Source organism: Rhinolophus hipposideros, assembly GCF_964194185.1.
Source record: "Rhinolophus hipposideros genome assembly, chromosome: 4".
Lineage (NCBI taxonomy): Eukaryota > Metazoa > Chordata > Mammalia > Chiroptera > Rhinolophidae > Rhinolophus > Rhinolophus hipposideros.
Window position 1 is genome coordinate 36632029 of NC_138050.1, and position 21828 is coordinate 36653856.

The 21828-nt window shown below is 33.8% G+C and overlaps 1 protein-coding gene across 2 annotated transcripts in view; it reads left to right on the forward strand.

Annotated features, from left to right (window-relative positions):
* SGCZ (sarcoglycan zeta) overlaps positions 1–21828 on the forward strand; it is an 803628-nt gene that overhangs the window by 519818 nt on the left and 261982 nt on the right. For both annotated transcript variants that reach the window (XM_081045860.1, XM_081045861.1), the window contains exon 2: positions 13810–14004. In XM_081045860.1, coding sequence (XP_080901986.1) covers positions 13810–14004 — 195 coding nt within the window. The remainder of the gene's footprint in view (positions 1–13809; positions 14005–21828) is intronic.

A 21828-nucleotide genomic window follows, 5' to 3' on the forward strand; every position in this document is an offset into this window, starting at 1 on the left:
GTAAGGTAAAAACCGCTCTTACCCTTTCAAACATTTTTACTCCCTACACTTTATTCATCAATATGACTTTATTTCCATTTTGTATTAGAATAATAATTCACTGTAATCCAAAATTAAAGGAACAATTCAGTAGACTGATAAGGTTGCAATCATATTCTGAGAAAACAATTATTTTCTATAAACATAACTGAAATATAATTTATTTTCTATAAATAATAACTATATGTTCTATAAATACAACTACATCTTCTATTTTTAATATTTTTTTTCATTTCTCGTGTTTTTGTATGTTGGTTATCAAGTTATGGCCATATTTTTTGTGCAGCTCAAGTTTCTTCAAATATGCTTTACAAGTTTTTTCATTCCAGTTCTTTTGCGTTTTCTTAGCCTGAAATGCCACCATCCTTGATTATTCTTCATTTATTAAAGTCTTAACGATTATATGAAGGCCGCATCAAATGCTTCAGCAGCTACTTGATATCCTATTCAGAGAGTGATTGTTCCCTTCATTAAATTCCTAGAGCATCTTTACTCACATGGAATTCATCAAAAGTGCTTGGACTGCTGCTAAGTGACCCATAGCAGCAGTTTCCTGGAGTTTCAAGAATTAAGCCCCTCCCTAGTCCTTTCCACAGTTTATGCAGGGATCCTTTGCTTGAATTTCCTTACAGGTATCCATTGTCTACTAAGTCACTACAGTTCAAGAAACCCCACTTTTGCAGAGTTAACCCATTTAATTTTCAGACAGCCTACTGAGAAAACTCTTCATTTTCGTAGGTATGGTGACTTCCAAACATTAGTCAATTCCTACAAACTTCAAATTCCTTTCCATATTAATAAAGCATGTATGCTATTTGCGGATTATTATTCTTTAAATCTGCTCACCAACTCTACTTAAATAAACCTATTTTGAAAGGAAATTTTAGATCCATATGATAAAGTGGAAACCAGTTTCTATTGCCAAAAGATAACAGGAAAGAGATGGCCAGTTTCGCCTGCCATAAGGCAACAGGAAAGATAATGATATGGATGTATATAGAGAACATTATACTAAGTAAAATAAGTCAGACAGAGAAAGACAAATATCATGTGATCTCACTTATATGTGGAATCTAAAGAAAAGAATAAATGAACGAACTAATCAGAAACAGTCTCAGAGATGTAGAGGAAAAACTGAGTGTTGCTAGATGGGGGGGGATGAAGGAGAAGGTGAGGGGATTAGAAAGCATAGTCGGTAACCACAAGATTGCCATGGGGATATGAAAGTCAGTTTGGGGAATATAATCAATAATGTAAAGATTTTGTAAGGTATCCGATGGACACTTTTCTTATTAGGGAGACCACTTCTGAGGTGGTATAGATGCCTGATCACTGTGCTGTATACCTGAAGCTGAATAATAATGAATGTCAACTATACTTTAATATATATATATATATATATATATATATATACACACACACACACACACACACACAAACATATATATATATATATATATAACTATATATATATATAACTATATATATATAACTATATATATGTATATAACTATATATATATATATGTATATTCACAAGAAGTGGAATACAGCATTAGGAATAGAGACAGTGGAAATGTAATGGCTCTGTGCGATGTCAGAGGGGTAGTAGATTGGGAGAGGGGCATTAACACTGCGAGGGGTATAAATGATGTCTATCTATTACATTGTTTTATACACCTGAAACAAAAACAAAAACAAACAAACAAAAAAGCAAAGTCACTGCCTTCTAACTAGAGAGATAATGTTTGAAAACTTCTTTAATAACTCTGTTTTGTTTGTTTGTTTCGTGGGGGTGGAAGTAGAAATTAGTAATGTGCTTATTAGCATAACAAAAGGTTTTCTATGTGACATGCTAAGAAACCTTGGAAGCAAATATAAAAGCAAATGGATTTCTCTTTATGTGAATCAAAGATGTTTAATGTCACATTTATTCACTATCTGAATGATTACTCTTGTCACTTAAGACAGTGTCCCTACCCCCAATAGTACAAATCTCACATTAGGAGAACACAGATTATATTCATTTGCCTATTTGTTTATAGGTTTTAGGGACAGTATAGTATATTTAAATGTATTTAAAATACTTTGCGTGTAGTAGCTATTTAGTAAAATTTGGAAAGTAGCTTGATATAAGAACATGAAAACATCAGCAATAACTCTTGTATTAATCTACAGACCTGAATCCAAAAATCAATCATTTTACTCATTTGTGGGACTTTGAGTGTGTTGACGTTTTGAGGCTTCAGATCATTAGTTCCTAGGATGGGACCTGTAAGGCTCACCTTTATAGAACGGTATTGATGAATAAATGAGATCACCTAGAGAGGCGCAGGATCAGTGCGTGGCCCATGCGCAGTGTAAAGTCTGGCTGAGAAAGTGAGTTAGGTATCAGACAGTGCCTCTTGTATTTCTTGTCCTGACTAACACTTGCCCCTAGTCGTTCTTGGAGAAATTTCCTAACCTCTCCTGGTATATTGTCTCTGTTTTATAGAAAAGGATAATAACAATTACTTCTCTCTCTGCATTGTGGTTAGGATTAAATGAGTTAACACTTACTGGGAACTGGTGTCTGGCACATGATAATCTCATGCAGTTGTTTGCTGTTATTATTATTGTTTCCCTTTTTCACCCTTGAATGAAGCATCATTCAGTATTAAAATGTGCTGTTCTGTTTCTACAACAAAAAAGGATTTTTTAAATTTTTTTTTGTAGAAAATAGTTTGAGCGGCTATGAACAAAAAGAAATTAGTTCACTTTGTTTTATTTTCAGATTAAATAGGAACACTTAACCTTTTAATTTAGAAATATAACCAATCATAGCTGGTCATAAACATATCTGCTTGGGAGCATATCTTCTTGGTTTTGCAAAAGCCCCCTAATACTGTATCATGGAAAGAATATAGTGAATAAGCACTGGGTAGTTTATCATTAAGTTTGTATAAGGTTTCAAATGAATTTTAATGTGAATTTTTCTTATTCAAATAACATTTTTAAAAGTGTTTTAAACAATTAGGTGATTCTCATGTTTGTTCCTTTTTCTATTCATTGTAATCTACCTTTCCTAAAGCATTAGGTGTGATAAGAAAGAAAGAAAGTAAATAAGTAAATAAGTAAATAAATAAATAAATAAATAAATAAATAAATAAATGAATGATTACATTGGTTACCAAGTTTTTCAGTTATTCTTAGAACCAGCAATTGACATGTTTTTATACATTTGTTTTCTATTCATCAAGCCAAGCTCCCTATCTGTGCTGTTTTTAATTAAGATAGGTACTTTTAAACCAGTTCAATGCAATTTACAAAGGTCAATTACAATTCATAATATGACCAAGGCCTTTTCTGATCATCAGGTAGAAGCCTAAATTAGGTATTGTGACCTGGAATATAACTCTCCAAAACTCAAATGAATGCTGTTTGTAATATTAAATAATTTTGTAAAATGCAATTAGAAAATATACATGAGAGAATCTGGAACCAAGTGTTTATGCAAGCTTTGGAGAAAGCACTTTTTTCACCACACAGAGGAGGAACAGTGTTGGTCAGATGAAAATACAATGGCTAGCTCTGTGCAGCCAGCTGGTTTTCTGCCCCGTGGACAGATGTTCACAGTGTAGGGGTGGAAAAATAATTTTCCACCTACCCCTTTGAGTTCTTGACTGAGGGTCCTGTAATAATGGACAGATTAACAGAAGAAAAGCAAACAGAAGTTTATTAACATGTGTACCTTATGTACACATGGGAGATACCCAAGGAAAAATAAGTAACTCCGTGAGATGGCTTATAATTCAGACTTAAATACCATCTTTAAAGGGAAAGGGAAGGAGGGATGTAGGACTCTTAGGGGAGAGTAAATGATTTTTAGGAAAGATGAATCTACCCATAAAAGAATAGATGGGAGGTATGATAGTTTGTGACAAAGTGTGTCTGGATGTGGTGTTGACTTCTAATCTCCTCCCACGAGATGAGTCAGTCCTCCCTGGTTGATGACACTCCTCAAAAGAGATCTATGACAATTGAGTTCCTTTATGCAGATAAGGAAGCTCAAAGAAAGCCTCTCCCTAGATTTTCTATTTTCAAGTGCCTACAGCTCAAAATAATCAATATGCCATAGTGGCATTTTTTTTCTAGTTGGCATATTCTGCTGCCTTTCATAACTGAGACATGAAACGACAGAAAAGAAAGAAGTGTACAACATATCCATCCTCCCAAAGGATTCTCCATAAACAAGAACAGACAGTTAATTTTTAGTTTCTTAACACTAGCACTGCAAAGCCTATTTGTGGTATATAAAACAGGAAAAGTATCATCAGTCCTTTTCTATTTTTGTTTTCTATCTCTGGGGGAAAGGCAGATTATATTCATGATCTAGGTGTATCCAACCAAACTTAGTATGCGTAATGATAGATGCAGCCTTAACCTCTACCCCTGGCCCCTGTTCTCCTGTACAGCCCCTACTAAGATCCAACAGGGAGAGAGCCAAAGGATCAGGGCCACTTCATGATGGCTACTCATTCTTATCTTTACGTTCCTCTTCATGTCAGTGGATGCTGAACTGGTCTGCATTTCCTCTCTGCCTCTAACTTGTTACATCAAAAATGGGTCTTATCTTTTCTATCCCTTTTAAAAGCTAAACAATTCAAGAAAGTTGAAGTCTAATTATTGGTCCAATTACTTTGTCTTTGCCCAGATAGTCAATATTTAGTTATGCTAGGAAGAACAACTTGTTTTGCCTAGATTGTTGCAAGGTCATCTTTGTTTAACTCATTTAAATCTGAAAAATTCTAAATTAAACATATTCTTTATGAATCTTCCCTTTTACTCATCTCCAAAAGTGAGGTAATCTCAAGCAGAACATATTACTTAGAGCTCATTACTCATAAGAAAATTTTACATCAGAGAAAACTTGACTACACTATTAGTAATTAGCAAACTTGACTACACTATATAAGTAATTTAAATTAATCTGGTAAAATGTAACTAAGTTTGTCAAAGTGAAAAAAAAATGACTCTCAAAAAACTATTTTGAAATTTGTTTGCAAAATTTTCCATAACCAGTAGTGCTTTCCAACAAATCATCAAGACTGGAAGACGTGTACTATCTTCCTTGTCATTAAGGTTTTCTACTTGCTGTTAGAATAAAAGCCAATGACCCTTAGTTCTTCTCTGATTCTCTCTTGTACTATTGTTCTTTAAACACGTTTTCCTGTTGATCTTTATTGCTTTAAATAATTTGGGTTTTCCACTTGCCCAGTTAAGCTCTCCAGCTGTGTTTCTGGCTTTTTTTTTTTTTTTTCTTTTCCCATCTCTGTATATGTGTAGCACTGCTTGCCAAGGGGCTTTCTCATGCTTGCTATCTTAGTATAAATGGTGCTCCAAACTACTTGTGTTGATTTATTTCTCTTGGTGTTGATATACATCTGAGCAGGTAAAAGACTCATCAGCTTCCTTAAAAATTGCTTTAATGGCTAAGTTTTTCTATTAATATTACATAAGAATATCTCAGAATTGTCCTACCTTAATGTTAGGAACCTAAATGTAAATAACGCCAGAAACTGTGATTGAGTTTTCATCCCATTAAACAATAAATTATTTACTAGATAAAAGTGCTTAATTTTAGAGTGTATGAAGTATATAAAGCAAGCTAAGAACGACTACCCGGTCACTGAAAAAAAAATCTCTCTTTAAATGTTCACATTTTTATAAAACTTTTGTTCATCTGGGAATATGTTTCACTTTTAATGCCTATTGAGGTTTCTTTTTTTCTTTTTTTTTTTTTTTTTTCTGTCAGACTTGGCTAGAATCTCTTCTATTTCCTATCTCAAGAGGCAGCCCATTTGACTCAGATACCTTTCATCATTCTTGAAATTCAGTCCCTAAGCTTTCTCTTTCCTAGGCTGTAAAAACTGACTACAGCATTTTTCATAAACCAACTGGAAAAAAAAATCCATTCCGAATAGACATTTTCTTAAATAGCACATTTTTACCACCATCATGTTAGACTGTGCCTTTGAGAATTAAGTATCATAGATAGAAAGAATTTTACATTTCCATGGTAAGTGGACTTTACTTCACTGTTTTCCATCTCTCTCAACATTAGTAGCTGTTTAGAGACTCATTTTCCGGAGAGAGAAAACAAAATGCTTTTCTGCTGTGGGAAGTTCATGCCATATTATTTGGACACTTCAAGCATTTTGTTTTTAAAGTTACATTTCAGTCATATCTTTTAAAATGAATTCCAATATAAATACTTACACAGCACTTAAGTGGAGGACCACTGCCTAAGGGATGGAAGATACATTTTTAGAACAAGTATTTTTTACTATTTAAAATGAAAAGGGCCCTTTAACATCCTACTTTTCTACTCCCATATTGCTCTTATATAATATTCATTGGAGAGCTGAGAAAACTGGGGCAGAGAAAGTCTAAGTGACTTGCCCTAGGAGCATGGAATAGAATGGTCAGGCTGGGACTGCAACTCTACACAAAAATCTGAGACGGCATTTAGTCTGCCATGCTCCATCCCTTGTCTGAACAAATAACAGACAATTGCCATGTTACGTCTTACATGGTCAACACTGAATGAACACTGACACCAACATGATTTACCACTTCTCCTAGAATTCGGCTACTCCCAGTGAAGAGGTTAAGGGATTTGGGAACAGATTCAATTTTTAAGGTCACAATGTTGTTACATACTGCTACTTGAATGCACCTAGTGCTAGCTCCATAATCAGAAATTAAAATCATCTACCTTATTATCTACCTTATTTTCCAGGAGATAAACGCTTCTCTTCTAAACTGTTATCCCCCATAACAGGGAACGCGGGGCACAGGTCTTAGCAGAAATTAGATGCTCAATTTATATTTTAATTGTTAGGAATCAAGTTGGCAAGTGAGATAAACAAACAATTTACGATTTCTTTCTAGTCTTTGTGCTGACATCTTTGCATTATACCCAGTGTTTATGTAGGAGCATTGTATAATTGTAAAATGTGATACAAAAACAAACAAACAAAAATCGATGCCAATTATATTACTTCCAGTACAAAATTGGGATTTCCTTACAAGTTTATTATCAAATTTGCAGTTTAGTGGTAAAATCTGAACTGTAGATAATAAGTTCTCAATATCTGGACTTGTACTAACTTTCTAATATCCACAAACTTCTGTGCAAATTTGGAGAGTCTATTCTTGGATAATTCAGATTTTTAAAAAAGCTGTGTTCCACAACTCTCCTCCAAACGTCTCAGTCCTTACTGCCATTTTAAAGTTGTTCAAATCCTATCCCTATTACGGTCATGAGGATATAAACAGATGGCTGGGTCACTTGGTCTTTTTTTTCAGATAATATCTCTCCCTTACAAAACATAAAACAAGGCATTCCATTTAATAGCTTTTGATTTTACCGTTAATTTACCCAACAACAATTTAAAATATATCTTATGCATTGTAATGTCCCTCAACCTCTTATTTTCTTCCTCTTTTCTCACAAATAGTAGCAGAGGTGGAATTTTCTTTAGCCTTTCCTGTTTATCCAGAAAGATATCATGTCTAATTATATTCACATAAGCCTTCTTTTCTCCACCCCCAATTTTAGAAAGTAAATAATAAAACCTCACTGAGAGAGGGGGCAGACTATTGGGATTGGAAAGGAGAAGATGATACTTTTACATACTAGCAGTCTAGGTGTCAGACTCTGATCTAAATGGAGCAGCCTGTAGTAGGAGAGCCTCTGAAGCAGTGTGCTGTGAAGAAGGTGAGTCTCAAAGCCACATGTCCCCACACCAGACTTTAACCACAGCACAGTTACTTTTAGTTTTGCATATGCTGATGTGTGCTCTCCAAATCAGAATACTAGTGTACGAGATCAAGAACTATTCTCATTGGATTCTGATAATTATCATCTGCCTGTTACTCCCACTTAGGGAACCCAGATGCCTGGCTAATCTGTCAGTGTCTCTAGTTCCTTGGCCACTACACCAATAAATTCATATATTTATTGAATGCATAACTCAACCCTAGATCCCAGCTTCATCACCGCAACTATTGGCCTCATATAAAGTGTCCTTATTTCTTTTTCATTCTCTCTTATCCTTCACATAGCCTTGACTGGCCCCTGATTTAATACTCCAACACCAGACTTCATATTCTCAGATGAAGCCCCATTTTGCTCTTCTTTACCCACAAAAAATGACCTAAATGCTCACTTTCTCCACTTTCCAATTGTTCATTTTCTATTTAGCCTATTCTAATTAGACCTTCAAATATTCAAATATCTTTTTTTTTTTGTCCTTTCTTGTTCAAAGACTTTCATCATTTCAAACTCATTTCAGGTGTCACTTCCTTTACTAGGCATTTTCTGTCACTTTTACAATAGCCCCCCATTATATCGCCATGCCTCTCATCTTCATAGAATCTATCACTACTTAATATGATATCGCTTATGTAATCTATCTATTATGTTAGTGTATTTACTGTATGACATATTTATTGTATTTATTAGAGTCTAATTATTATACGAGTATTATTTTATTATCATCTTCAGAGCTTGTTACTATTTGATTTTTTTTCCTACTTGCTTATTATACTTTGCCCAAATATGTGAAATTCATTAGCATAGCGATTTTGAACTCCACATGCTCCTAGTTGTCACTAAATACGTGTTTTATCAAATGAAGATCCATTTCTGCTTAGAGTCTCAATTACTATGAATATTTATGTAAAATAGTTAAATACGATGCCAGAGAGATTGGAAAAATCAGTACATTCCATTGGCCTCAGCATTTTGTACTGCTGTCCCCTTCTGTGAGGCAAGGTAATAACAGCAAATGATCTCTGCTGCTAGTTAATTTCTTTGCCGTTGCGTCCAGCTCAGTAGACTTCAACAGAATTCCCCTGAGCTAGATTATTAAAGATGAACCATGTTTAGATCATTTCAGATTATTTCATCATCTTGAAGTCATGATATGCTATGCTATTCAATTTTCTGAACAAAATAACCCTTTCTTGACAACCACATTTTCCAAATCTTTGGAGAAAAATGTTGAAAAATTCACAAGGTCTAGTTCTATCTGCCCCATGCATCTTTCATTTAACCGCATAATATCTTTTTGGAATTTTATTCACATTATCAGGATTTAGAAAGATTATTCTTCATAAAGAAAGTTAAAAGTCTGGATTGAAATCAGCCCTTACCTGAATTACAAGGGGTTATAAGGAAGTACATTGGCCTTAATGTGAATGCTGATATAGCCATCTTTATCCAAGAAAATGAAGACAGCCCTTGCTATTAACTAAGAAACAGTGGGTCTTAGAAGTTGTTTGATTCTAATGAATGCTTTGTAGACATGAAATATTGCATGAGAAGGAACTGCAAAACTAAGATGGAAAGGGTCCTGATTATTATTTTAAGTAGTCAGTGTTAAGGTCTAGAATCGACCACCCCTCAATTGGACAGAGGACACACGGGATAAGGCAAGTCACACAGCGAGGTTTATTTCCAGCTAGCTGGGGTCCAAGTATCTGCCCAACACAGCAGGTTTCAACAAGGACCCTGAGTACTCAAAGCCAAGGGTTTATATAGCATCTTTAAAGCATCCAGTAATTTTCCATAGCTTCAAAGAGTATACATATCATGGGCTTGTTCCACATTCTGGGGATTTGACAAGATAAGCTGGCTTGTACCCCACCCAGTCGGCAGTTAACAAGATAAGCTCTTTTCAAACAGGACATCTGGTCCACACCCTGTTAAGGTCATTCAGAAAATGGCTTCCTTTCTTATGCTAACCTACTCTTACATCAGGAGGAGTACACGCAACCCTGAAAACCAAAAGAATTTCAAAGAAAGGATTTTGAGGGTGTTGAATTTATATTTCAGAGGGAGGTAGAGAGGACTAAGACAGAGAAACATTTTAGTACAGTGATACATTCATTCAGGAAAACACAATCATCTCTCTCTTTTTCAACCTGATTATCTGTTCTGAGAAAATAAATGTCTATGGATTTGTAGGTTTGTTTGATAGTTTCCTAGAGAATGACAATTGCGCTTAGTGAAACACTTTCCTGTATTACTTCTAAAATTCTCATTGTGCCAAGGCAACCAAGATATTTTAGAATATGCTCAATAATTGAAAATAGATCAACACTGAATATTTTAGGTAAGGGTTGTAAGTTTCAAATTGAAGATTGTTCGCTTAATCTTTTAGAAGTGTATGTCGTTATTCTTTGCTGGTTCTACTACTCTGCGCTGTAGTAGTTACTGACAGATATTGAAAAACACTCATACATGTGAGATATAGCAAATAAAGAACTTTTTAAAAGAAAGTTATTTTTGCAGCTTGAATACTCTAAATTAGTTTGATATGAAAAAGTTATAAATAATGTTAAATTCATCTTTATGATGAGATAATAAAATTAGCTTTCATTAAATAGCAAAATTGTTTGTTTACTTGACAGACTTTTCTCCTAGACTTTTGTTATATAGTTTGCTCTTAAAAATCATTAGAAGCACTTGATGTATTTACTGAATCTCTTGCTTTTTCCAAAAAATATAAGTAAGGAAACACATTGCTGAAGGATCATTTTCTTTGTAATTTATGCTGTTTTTTATTTTATTTCAGAGACCTATAAATTCTCATTTCTTTTCTAAATCACTCTAACCTCCACTTTATGTCTAAATAGAATTTGTGGAAATAGACTATCTAAAACAGAAGTTTACTTTGAGATTAAATGCTTGGTAGGAATAATAACAACATTTGCTTTGTGACTTATCAGAGGCCAGCCGTAGGGGAAGGTCTTCCTTCCTGCCGGGTAGGCAGATGCAGGCGTCTGCACTCTCCTGCTTTCCTTCTGCATCCGTGCTCTTTCCTCTTCTCTGTCTCTCCTTTGTGCTTCCCTTTAATTGTGATAGTCAGTAGAGTTCCTTTTATCCTCTTCTTGCAATATATTCTCTACTCTGTAATTATAGCCACTGTCAGAACTATAGTCTCCACCAAAATCTCTAGGCAAAGTAAACTCCAGTTGCATGTTGTTACCTAGCGTAACGTTTATCTCACATCGCAGTGTGTAAGTTACACGTCTCCTGTCCAAAAGAAATCGAATTAAGGATTAAAGCTTTTGGCCTAGTTTCAAGAAAATATGAAATATTAAATATCAATGACAATAAAAAATAATTCTTTATGAGTTTGCTCTTAATCAAGTAATGTTAGGACTTCTAATTCATTTAAAGTTATAATTTAATGTATACAACTATTTTTTATTGATTTTATTGGATTGACATTGGTTATTAAAATTAAGTAGGTTTCAAATGTATGTTTCTATAATACAGCGACTGCATACCACATTGTGTGTTCACCACCTAGAGTCAGTTCTCCTACGATCACCATGTATTTGATACCATTTTCCCTCTTCTACCACAGCCCCCTACCCCTTACCCTCAGGTAACTACTGACCTGTCTGTGTCTATGACTTTTTGTTTGTTTGTTTGCCTTGTTCCTTTGTTGCTTTCTGTTTTATATCCCACATATCAGTGAAATCATAAGGTTCTTCACCTTTCCTGTCATACTTATTTTGCTTAGCATAATAATCTCAAGATCCATCCATGTTGCTGCAAATGGCAGTATTTCATCCTTTCTTATGGCCAAGTAGTAATTTATTGTATACATGTACCACTTTTTTTTTATCCAATCATCTATCGAAAGACACTTTGGCTGTTTCCATATCTTGGCCACCATAAATAGTGTTCCAATGAACATTGGGGTTCATATATCTTTACAGATAAATGTTTTCAGATTTTTGGGGTATATACCCAGGAGAGGGATTGTGGGGTCATGTGGTAATTCTATTCTTAATTTTTTGAGGAACCTCCACTGTTTTTCATAGGGGCTGTACCAATTTACATTCCCACCAGCAGCGTATAAGAGTTCCTTTTTCTCTACAACCTCTCCAACACTTGGTACTATTTGTCTTGTTGATAATAGCCATCCTAACAGGGGTGAGATGATATCTCATTGTGGTTTTGATTTGCATTTCCCTAATAGCTAGTGAAGTTGAGCATTTTTTTCGTATATCTATTCGCCATTTGTATGTCTTCTTGGGTGAAGTGTCTGTTGAGGTACTCTGTCCATTTTTTAATTGGAATTTTTTGTTGTTGTTGCTGTTGTTGTTGACCAGTACAAGTTTTTTATGTATTTTGGATATTAACCCCTTATTGGAGGCTTTGCTTTCAAATATCTTCTCTTTGTTTTCTTTATTTATTTTTTGCTGTGCAGAAAATATTTCTAGTTTGATATAGTCCAATTCATTTATTTTTGTTTTTACTTCCATTGCCTTTGGAGTCAAATTCAGAAAATCCTTTCTGAACCCAAGGTCCATAAGTTTAGTACCTATGTTTTCTTCTATGCAGCTTATTGTTTCAGGTTATTGTTTAGGTCTGTTATTGTTTAGGTCTGTAATCCATTTGGAGTTAATTTTCGTATATGGTAACAGGTAGCAACTTTTTTTACTATATGAAGCATACTATGCTTCAATCATAAAAAAAAAAATAGAAACAATATTAAACATTGCATCAATATAATTTGAAGTTATAGCTCTAAAATTAAAACAAAAATGGAAAAAGCCAAATAAGAACTAGTTTTTACATTTTTCAAAAAGTTCAACATTTTATTGAGAATAGGATTAGGTTAATTAACACTATAACTTGGTACTTTTATAGTATGTATTTCATATTACCTGACAAGTAATTTTAATTTTATATTGTTTTCATTTTGGTGTAATTTATTCATTGTTTTTGTTGGCATATTAATTATTTAATTGTCATGCACAAGAAAGGCAATCTAAGAAGAACCTAAAGAGAAAAAAAATTGTTCTAGAGAAAATCATATTTTATTAAAATTAAAGTTTCCATTTTTCAGTTATAAATATGTAATTCTGAAAAACATATACCCAGTATATTTTTTTTTACTTTTCTCATTCATATTTCTGTGTTGTATCACACAGTAAACAATGTATTTACTTCTTGAAATAATTAATTTGGAAACAATGTATATATTTCCAGAGTACCATCTCCCCTTTTCCAAAATTGACTTCTGCTTACATCATTACATTATAGAAAAATGCAGCATATTGTTGCGTTCTTTCAGAGATCAGTTTTGTTCTGATAACTTATTGAAATACAACTAAAATAAATAACCAACAAGGTCCTAAGGAAAAGTTTTAATTAAATATCTATATCTATATTATTCTAAATAAAAATGTATTTTCTTTTTACAGGTTTCTGCAAGTACACTGATGTTTCATTAAATAATATACACTGAGCTACTTATATAGATAAAGACACAGAAGTACCTTGTGGTACAGTTGGTTTCTGTCTATTCCAAAGAACAAGTGAAACCTATTCCATGAGCATATTGGGTGTTCATCGAGTTGTTGGGTTTTGGACAACTGAAAGTAGAACTGAGAGCTTTCAGAGACGTCTGAGAGAAAAGGCTACTGTTATGGATTGGCAAACCTCACTGAAAATAATATACATCTTAAAGATATAACCATTAGTTAAATAGCTCTAAAAAGCAACATTGATGGTAATGATTTGAGAGGATTTATAGCATACTTTTAATTATAATATAATAATTGATAACTAATTTTAATTATACAACAATAATTATTTGAGAACTCACTACTTATTATTCTTAGATACATTGAGTTTTGATTTTAAAAAATGGTTTTATTCTTGAATGCTTCTTTTCTTTTTCTTTTTTCTTTTCCCCAGATGACACGAGAACAATACATACTAGCAACACAACAGAATAACCTGCCAAGGGCTGAGAATGCACAACTGTACCCAGTGGGAATTTATGGATGGCGAAAGAGGTGCTTATACTTCTTTGTCCTTCTGCTATTGGTCACCATGATTGTTAACTTAGCCATGACAATATGGATATTGAAAGTTATGAATTTCACTGTGGTAAGTACTACCATGATTTTATTTTATATCTATTGCTTTTGGTTAAAAGGTGATACATTTCTGTGATTTTTTTTAGTTGAAAGTTATTCATCTTAATCTTTACAAATATGTGTCTTGAAATCCCAAAGACTGTCGTATGTTGTTTTAATACTGCATTCAATATGTTTATTCTTGGCACACATGTATTACTGTCTGCCACTTAAGTGTGGGAAATTTAGATAATGAGACAGCACAGCACATTAATTCTTTGGGAAGTTAGGAAACTTTTAACCAGTGCACATGAACTATTGCTTGCTATACTTGGTAATCTAAGAAATGAGTCTGTTTTTGAGATGATATTTCACAATAAAATTAATGTTAGAAATCATAAGTACTTTTGAAATACTTTGTATAGTATATTTGCCTCTCTATATCTACTTTCTATGTAACATCCTGAATGATCAAATCTAAACCCTGGAATTGCACCTGGGCTGCATGGGCCACCAATGTCCATAATTGTCATCAGATAATAATCTTATTCTTTCGGAGCGCAGATGTGGTAAACAGAAGATAAACCAGAAGCTAAATCAATCTTTTATGAAAATTTATAACTTAATAGTGAAAAAAATTATTAAATGCATTGATGAATTTTGCTTGAGTTTATTGAATGTGTACAATAAACCTATAAGTATGACTTACCTGGAAAAATTAGCTGCTTCAGCAAAGTCTAGTTTAGCTCCTTTTTATTTTTTCTAACTAAATTTTTAAATTTCTCTACTCTACCCTTAAATTACTCTGCTTTTACTTAGAGACCACAGATATGTTCACATCCAAGTAGGTATCTTTCATGTGCTGACCAGACTGCTATCATTCTTTAAAACTCTTCATCCTCGGGGGCAACTGGAAAACTGGCTATTTAACTTCACTGATCTTCCTATATTGAGTGTCACTGGAAAAAAAAAAAAAAAAGATAAACAAAATCTCTGCTCTGTATAGATTTAGCAAGGGTAGCTTCTTTTTGACTTCACTAATATCTGAGTCTAACTTGAAACAGAATCTCAAAAGGGAAAATGAGCCAGCGTCTGTCTCTTCATAGTATACGGACGGCACTATGTGTGCAGAAGGAGCCTGGGAGGGCAGGTGGCCTAACCTTCCAGAGAGAAAAAGCTATAACTGTACAAATCGTGATAAAACAGCATATGCTCATGAAGAAAAATAAGCCAAGTAAGGGTCCATTTTATCCAATACAGTGCAAATTTTGAGTGTGTCCATCAAAAAAGAATCAAAAATAAAGTGAAAATGTGCAGAACTCTATATGCTGTTCCATGATCAGAAAAATTAACTGCATCCTAGACCTCGACATAAGTTCGGGGTCTCTGATGCAGGCCTGTGAGCTTATAGGTGGCTGGAGGTGGAGTTGGGGGCTACTAGGCAAGTTCTTGCTTAATGTGATTCTCTGGTAACACAGTGAACCATTCCTTTGTTTCAAAACTTGGCTCAGTCAGTCCCCATTTCCCCTCTGCCCCCTACATACACTTGGAAATATTTTGGCACAAATGTTACTGGTTCTACCCCTACTGAGCTCAGCTTCTACCTTCTCTCACTAATGTCTGGGCTTCATTAATAATTCATTTGTCACATTAGTATTACATTAGTAAGGATATATCACATCATATGTGTATACCCCTGCTGATTTCTTTTATGCTGTGGCGAGTATCAGCCAAATTTGCTGACAGTACCCTTTTCAACCTCAATTTCTGGACTTAAAAAAAAATAAAAGGAAGTAAAGAGTAGAATTTCCTCTAAGTTTTGCAATTTTGAGCAATTTCCTCTACCATGAGGCATCTTTCAAAAGTTCATGAAAGATGTGATCAGCTCTCATTTCTGGGAGTCTTGATTCCATCCAATGACCAGACCATGGGAATTTTCAGATTCAAGCCATGTAAGCTTCTCAAGCATATTTAAATTAATTAGGAAGATAGACTTAAATACGTAATTACAGGGCTGCATGCATCCAGCTCCCAATATCTTGCCTCCTGCTGAGGCAAGGCTAGATAAGCCATTCAAGGGAAATAATTGAAACAATCACCCCCATCCTCAGGATCCATGCAGGCCTCAGGGTTTCTGTCACCTATGGAGCTATTTAATTTGAACCTCAGCTGGCCGAAATGTACATGTCAACATATTCCTAGGGATAATGAAAAGGAGTTTATTTCCATAGGAAGTTTGATAAATATATATATGTATATGTATATATATATATATGTATATGTATATATATTTATATATATGTATATATATATATACATATATATGTGTATATATATGTATATATATGTATATATATGTTTATTTATTTAATTTAGGGCATATCTTTTTTTACTATACTTTTAATTTTTTATAAAGAAAATAGAAGACTTATCTTTCCTTCAGCCATGTAAACTATTTGTAGGTAGCTGAAATAAAAGAAAACACGACGTTGTAATTAATTCATCAATATAATCTTCGTAAAGGTAGCATTCCCTATCTCAATGCAGTAATTCATAATTGTTCAGAGCAATTCCGAATTACTTAATAACTTAGCAGTTCTGAATACTACACATCAGATTAAGCTCTATCTACTTCAAAAGTGTGAAATAATTTGTAATGTTCTTATATTAGAACAGTAAAACATAAATCAGTTTTGTGTTTTTGCTAGTACATTACGATTATATCTATCTCTGCAGTGAATACAAAAATCACTGGCCATACTATAGTAAGAAGCCGTAAATGGTGTATAAATTGTTTGGGGAGTATTATTGATCCGCACAAAATGTATTTCATTTTAACTGTTGCTCTGCAATACATGAAAATATGTGGCTGTTAACATCTTTTATTTGAGCAAACTGGGCACATTATAGTTACCAAAATACTGTGTTTTCAGCACAGCAAACGTTTTCAGCTGCCAACCTTTTTTATGATGTTCCTTGAAGTCCATCATTATGACCAGTATTATACATGATCTGTATGGTTGATACGCTCTTATTCTGTTTCTCGTTTCATAGAAAATAAAATCACTTTGCTATTGAGATATTCAGTTGCAGAGAATACAGAAAAAGAAAATGAGTTTATACTCTAGGGTGAAAGACTTAGGATCGATATAAACGATAATTTATTGGCAGTGAGAGTTGATAATATAGGAATAGTTGAAGAGAAATTTTAAAACCTTATTTTCCAGCAATCAGTATAACCCAATCAAAAGTTCTCTCTGCTGTTGTATGGTTGTTTGGTATATCTTGGCGGTTCAACATAAATGGACTTGTCCGGCAGAACTACCAAGTCCAGGCATTCTGCTCAGGCAGTATCCTTTTCTTGGTTCAAGTGTTCATTCTAAGTACATCATTTCTGTGTTTGAAAATTGAAAATTAATACAATAATGAAGTCATTAGTTTAATCACAAGAGTACCAAGTAAAAGCTGGTTGCATCCAACTGCAACTTAATTTCATTTAGCTATGTTAACTAGCCATCAAAAGAAACAGTGGAAGCACAAGTGAAATTTATTAAAGAAAAAGGGAGAGGAAATTCATAAATGTTGTGCCGCGGAAGTCTAGCATACCCAGATATGGGTAATATTTGAAACAATCAATTTAACAAATTGTGAAAAAAAATTCTTAGAGATTTGTATGATCAGCAGAATGAATGTTGCCTGAAAGGAAATCCCACAAGGAGTAGGATTGGATATCATATCTTTGAGGATTGAAAATATTTTTAATTCAACCTTCTGCATAGTTTTAGAAGTCGCTCTACAATATGTTCTCCATTTGGTCACTTAGCATCTGCTTAAATCCTCTATTTGATGATAAGCAAACTATCCTATTAAATCACTGGATAGATTTATTATTGTTTAATAGCTTCATATTTTGTTACAGTCTTCCTGTATATAACACCAATCATGGGATCCTAGTTTCATTCTTTTAATCTGATATGAATATATTAATTTGTCAAGACTACAATATGTCCTAATGCACATACATAAACTTGAATACATACATACACAAATATACATATATACACACTTATACACATATAAACGTCAAGGATATATATTTTTATGTCTAAAAATCAGAATATGTAAGAGAGTTTCTTATGCAATCACTTTGGTCTCTTTAGTTGCCACTTGCCTTTCTTCATTAAATAGTGTCTATATTATATTATTATAATTATATGTTTACAATACTATTAATCCTTTTAAAATAGCTTTCTGTTTATAGCTGTGGGCCATAGAGTCAATAGAGTCATTGATATCTTTTATCATATCTTATTTTCCTCTAATGTACTTTTCTAAAGTTGAGAGTACATATATTCAGTTTCTGCTTTTAACATTTTTAGGCTAAAATTTTAAAGGTATATGAAATATGTAATCTTATTCTGAGTCTTAAATCCTGTGCTCTTTCTAATATCTTGGTAAATGAAGTATCACACATTCCCATCTCACTCTTGTGACTATTTCTTCTTTTTAATCTTTATCATTAACCTACTGAATATTATTCATAGCCATATAAATCCACCTGTGATAGCTAATGTATATTTGCAATATGCTACAATTTGTTAGTGTGTTCATTGAAAAAACTTGTTACTATCAGTAGTTTTCTTCCTTTCACTCTCTGATAGGACTGTTACTTTGGAATGAACTCTGTGTATCCAGCCAGTTCTTATATTTATCAAAGCCATGTCTTCATCCCAAATGCATTTTATTTCTTACTGAGCATCTATGGATATGTACAGACATGTGTGAAGAATAAATATAAAATAACTGTATTTTGTCAATTTTTACTTACTTTTTTCGCTCTCCTCACATGTTAATCACAAAATAGTTTCTCTTTATATGATCTTTTTTACAGATAGAGTGTAAGCTCCACAAGGCCTGGGGTTTTGACACTTTTTCTACTGCTGTGTTTCGAAGGCAGACGACAAATTGTTCTGTGGTCTAGACAGTGGTATTTATTAACTTCTACATTGACAATGCAGTTTTGTGTTCTGAATATTAAGTTTAATAAACCCTAGCAGCCCCTGCATTTAAGATCTAACACATTCCAGGGAAGCAGACCCAATCTTGATTGTCCACGTCAGTAATACAGAGAGCTGTCGTTAGTAACACTTTATTTATTATAAAATAGTGTATCCTGCAAAAGAAAATGCATATACTATATATAAGACATAAATAATAAGAACAATAACAAACAACAGGATGAACACCTGGGCCACCATCACACAGATGGAAAATAAACTTTACCAATATCTCCTAACTCTATTAAGAGAGAAGCACACTCCTGAATGTTTGTCATGCTTTTATTTAGTGCATGTGTGTTTACGTGTGTATATAAACCTCAAACTGTATGTTGTTTTGAGCTCAACAATGTTTGTTAGATTTACCCCCGTTCATGTGTGTAGCTGCAATTTAGTTATGTATTGCTGCAAATTCCATTGAATGAACATACCTTGTTTATTGACCAATTCTCCTTTTGACCTGTTTTCAGTGTGTTGTCGTTGTTGTTAAGTTGCTCTCACAATGATCCTATGAACATACTTGCATGCCAATAATTGTAGTTACGCATGTATGAGAGTTTCTTTAGTTTCTAAAATCTAAAGTGTATGTCTAGGAATATTGACTTTCAATATCAATTTTTCCCCAAAATGATATAAATCAATTTATATCACCACAAGCAATATGTAAGGGTTTCTTTTGTTTTCCTTAACTCTTAACAGAGAATTGCCAGCTCAAATGCATTTCTACCACTTAAGCCACAAATGTTAAAACCAGCTAGCTCATGAAGATCTTCCATATTTACTGGTTTGCTTGTTTATTTTGTTGTCCCTTTATTACAGATTCATTTCTATACGTATTTTTTATTCATTTATCTTATCTCTGTGATAGGACTTACTAGTTGTATTAGATATATAATTATGGTTCATCTAAATATATACTCATACTCCTCCACCAACTTTTCCCTAGTCCCCCTAAAGTGGGAATTCCTCAAGAAAAAGAAGCTGGTTTTATCATCTTACTTATTTTGGTATCTTGGCGAAGCATGTAATAGATCATACATTAGTTTTACTCAAAAATTTATCATTTTAAATGATCTAGATTTATTTTCATTGCAGGAATTTAAAAGTTAATGTCTCAATTTTTCCACTTAAATCTTCTTCGTATTCCAGGTGTTTTCCGTTTTTGTGTTGTGGGCTTGTTTTAGCTGAAACCTCTCTCTCTCTCTCTCTCTCTCTCTCTCTCTCTCTCTCTCTCTCTCTCTCTTTCTCTCTCTCTCTCTCTCTCACACACACACACACACACACACACACACACACACACACACACACACACACCCCGTTAACTAGTGTCATCCCTCAGTTCCTTTCACAAGTTTCAGCCAAGGTGACCAGCTTCCCCTGGTAGGAAAACAAGCGCAGCACTTTCTCCCAGAATCCCAAAGCACTTAGGAAAGACAATTTTTCAGTGAAAGTATAGTCCTTCGAAGCTGCAATTACTAGCTCTGACTGACTCCCTCAGTGATAACTACAGAAAAATCCCAGTCTTTTCTTTTTCACACACGCAAAAACCTTGGATTTTATGTAAAAACATTCCTTTTCTATATTATCCTGTTTCATCTTCCTTGAGGTAAGATCAGTTGGTAATTAAGAGATGCCATAGGCTGGCAATTACTTGTAAATTACTGTCAAACCCCAGATCCTTTGTGCCTTCAATTGTGTACAGTTCCTCTAGAAAATGCAATCTGGCCTTTAAGAGTAAGAGAAAATAACTTCCAGAAAGATCGGACTTCCAGTCTTTCTTGGAAGGGTACCCTCTGCCATGGAACCTCATTTTCCCCACCACAGTCAACAGAACTAACCCCAAATGACTCTTCATTTAATAATTGAAATCAGTAAAATATTAAGATTTTCTATAGAAATGTGTTGACCCAGTGTGGTCTCTTATTTAGGATAGTTGTGAATTTATGAATTCACTTTAATAAAAATAAACAAAAGACACACACACACACACACACAACAAACAAAATAAGCCCCTATTGATCATAATCTAATCTGCAGCTGCTGAAAGAAAGAGGACAGGGATCAATAACAACAGAAACTAAAAATGAAGAGGAATTTTACTGAAGTAGCCCACAAGGGCAAAATAAATGGTATGGATTCTAATGTTGCATTTCTTACAGAATTGTTGTAAAACATAAACTCAGACTTAAAAAAAAAGAAAAGATTCTGAACCTCATGCTCTTTCCAGTAAGCATCCATTCCTCTCAAAAACCCACAAAAACATCAGGCTCTATTTTGTGTATGCAACAATTTAAAAACATAAATTGATTCATTTTATATTCATAAATATTATGTAACCTGGGAAAATGCTGAGTCTGTACTACCAGCCAGTGAGGTATTTTCCAGTACAAAATTGGTGTCGGTAGCAAGATTTCCTTAGATTGCTGGTTGTGCCAAAATTCCTCTCATCATCCATCAAGCAGTGGTTAAAAGTAGGGACTGTGGTGCCAGACCTTTGTATCTAAATTCTGGTTCTGCCACTTACTAGCTACGTTACCTAGGGCATGTTGTTTAAACTCGGCTCAGTTTCCTACTCTGTAGAATAGGTGCAATATTATTATTTATTTCATTAAATTCTTGTAGAAATCAAAAGAAATAAAATAATGAGCATTCTATAGAAGTGACTGATATATCCTAACAGCTATCGAGTTTGCTATTATTACTCTTACTCATTTTCTGCTGTTCTAAATTTTCAGTTATTGCAGACATCATGTGAATTAACTGGATTCTTTCTACTAAAGTTGAGCATAAGACAGGCC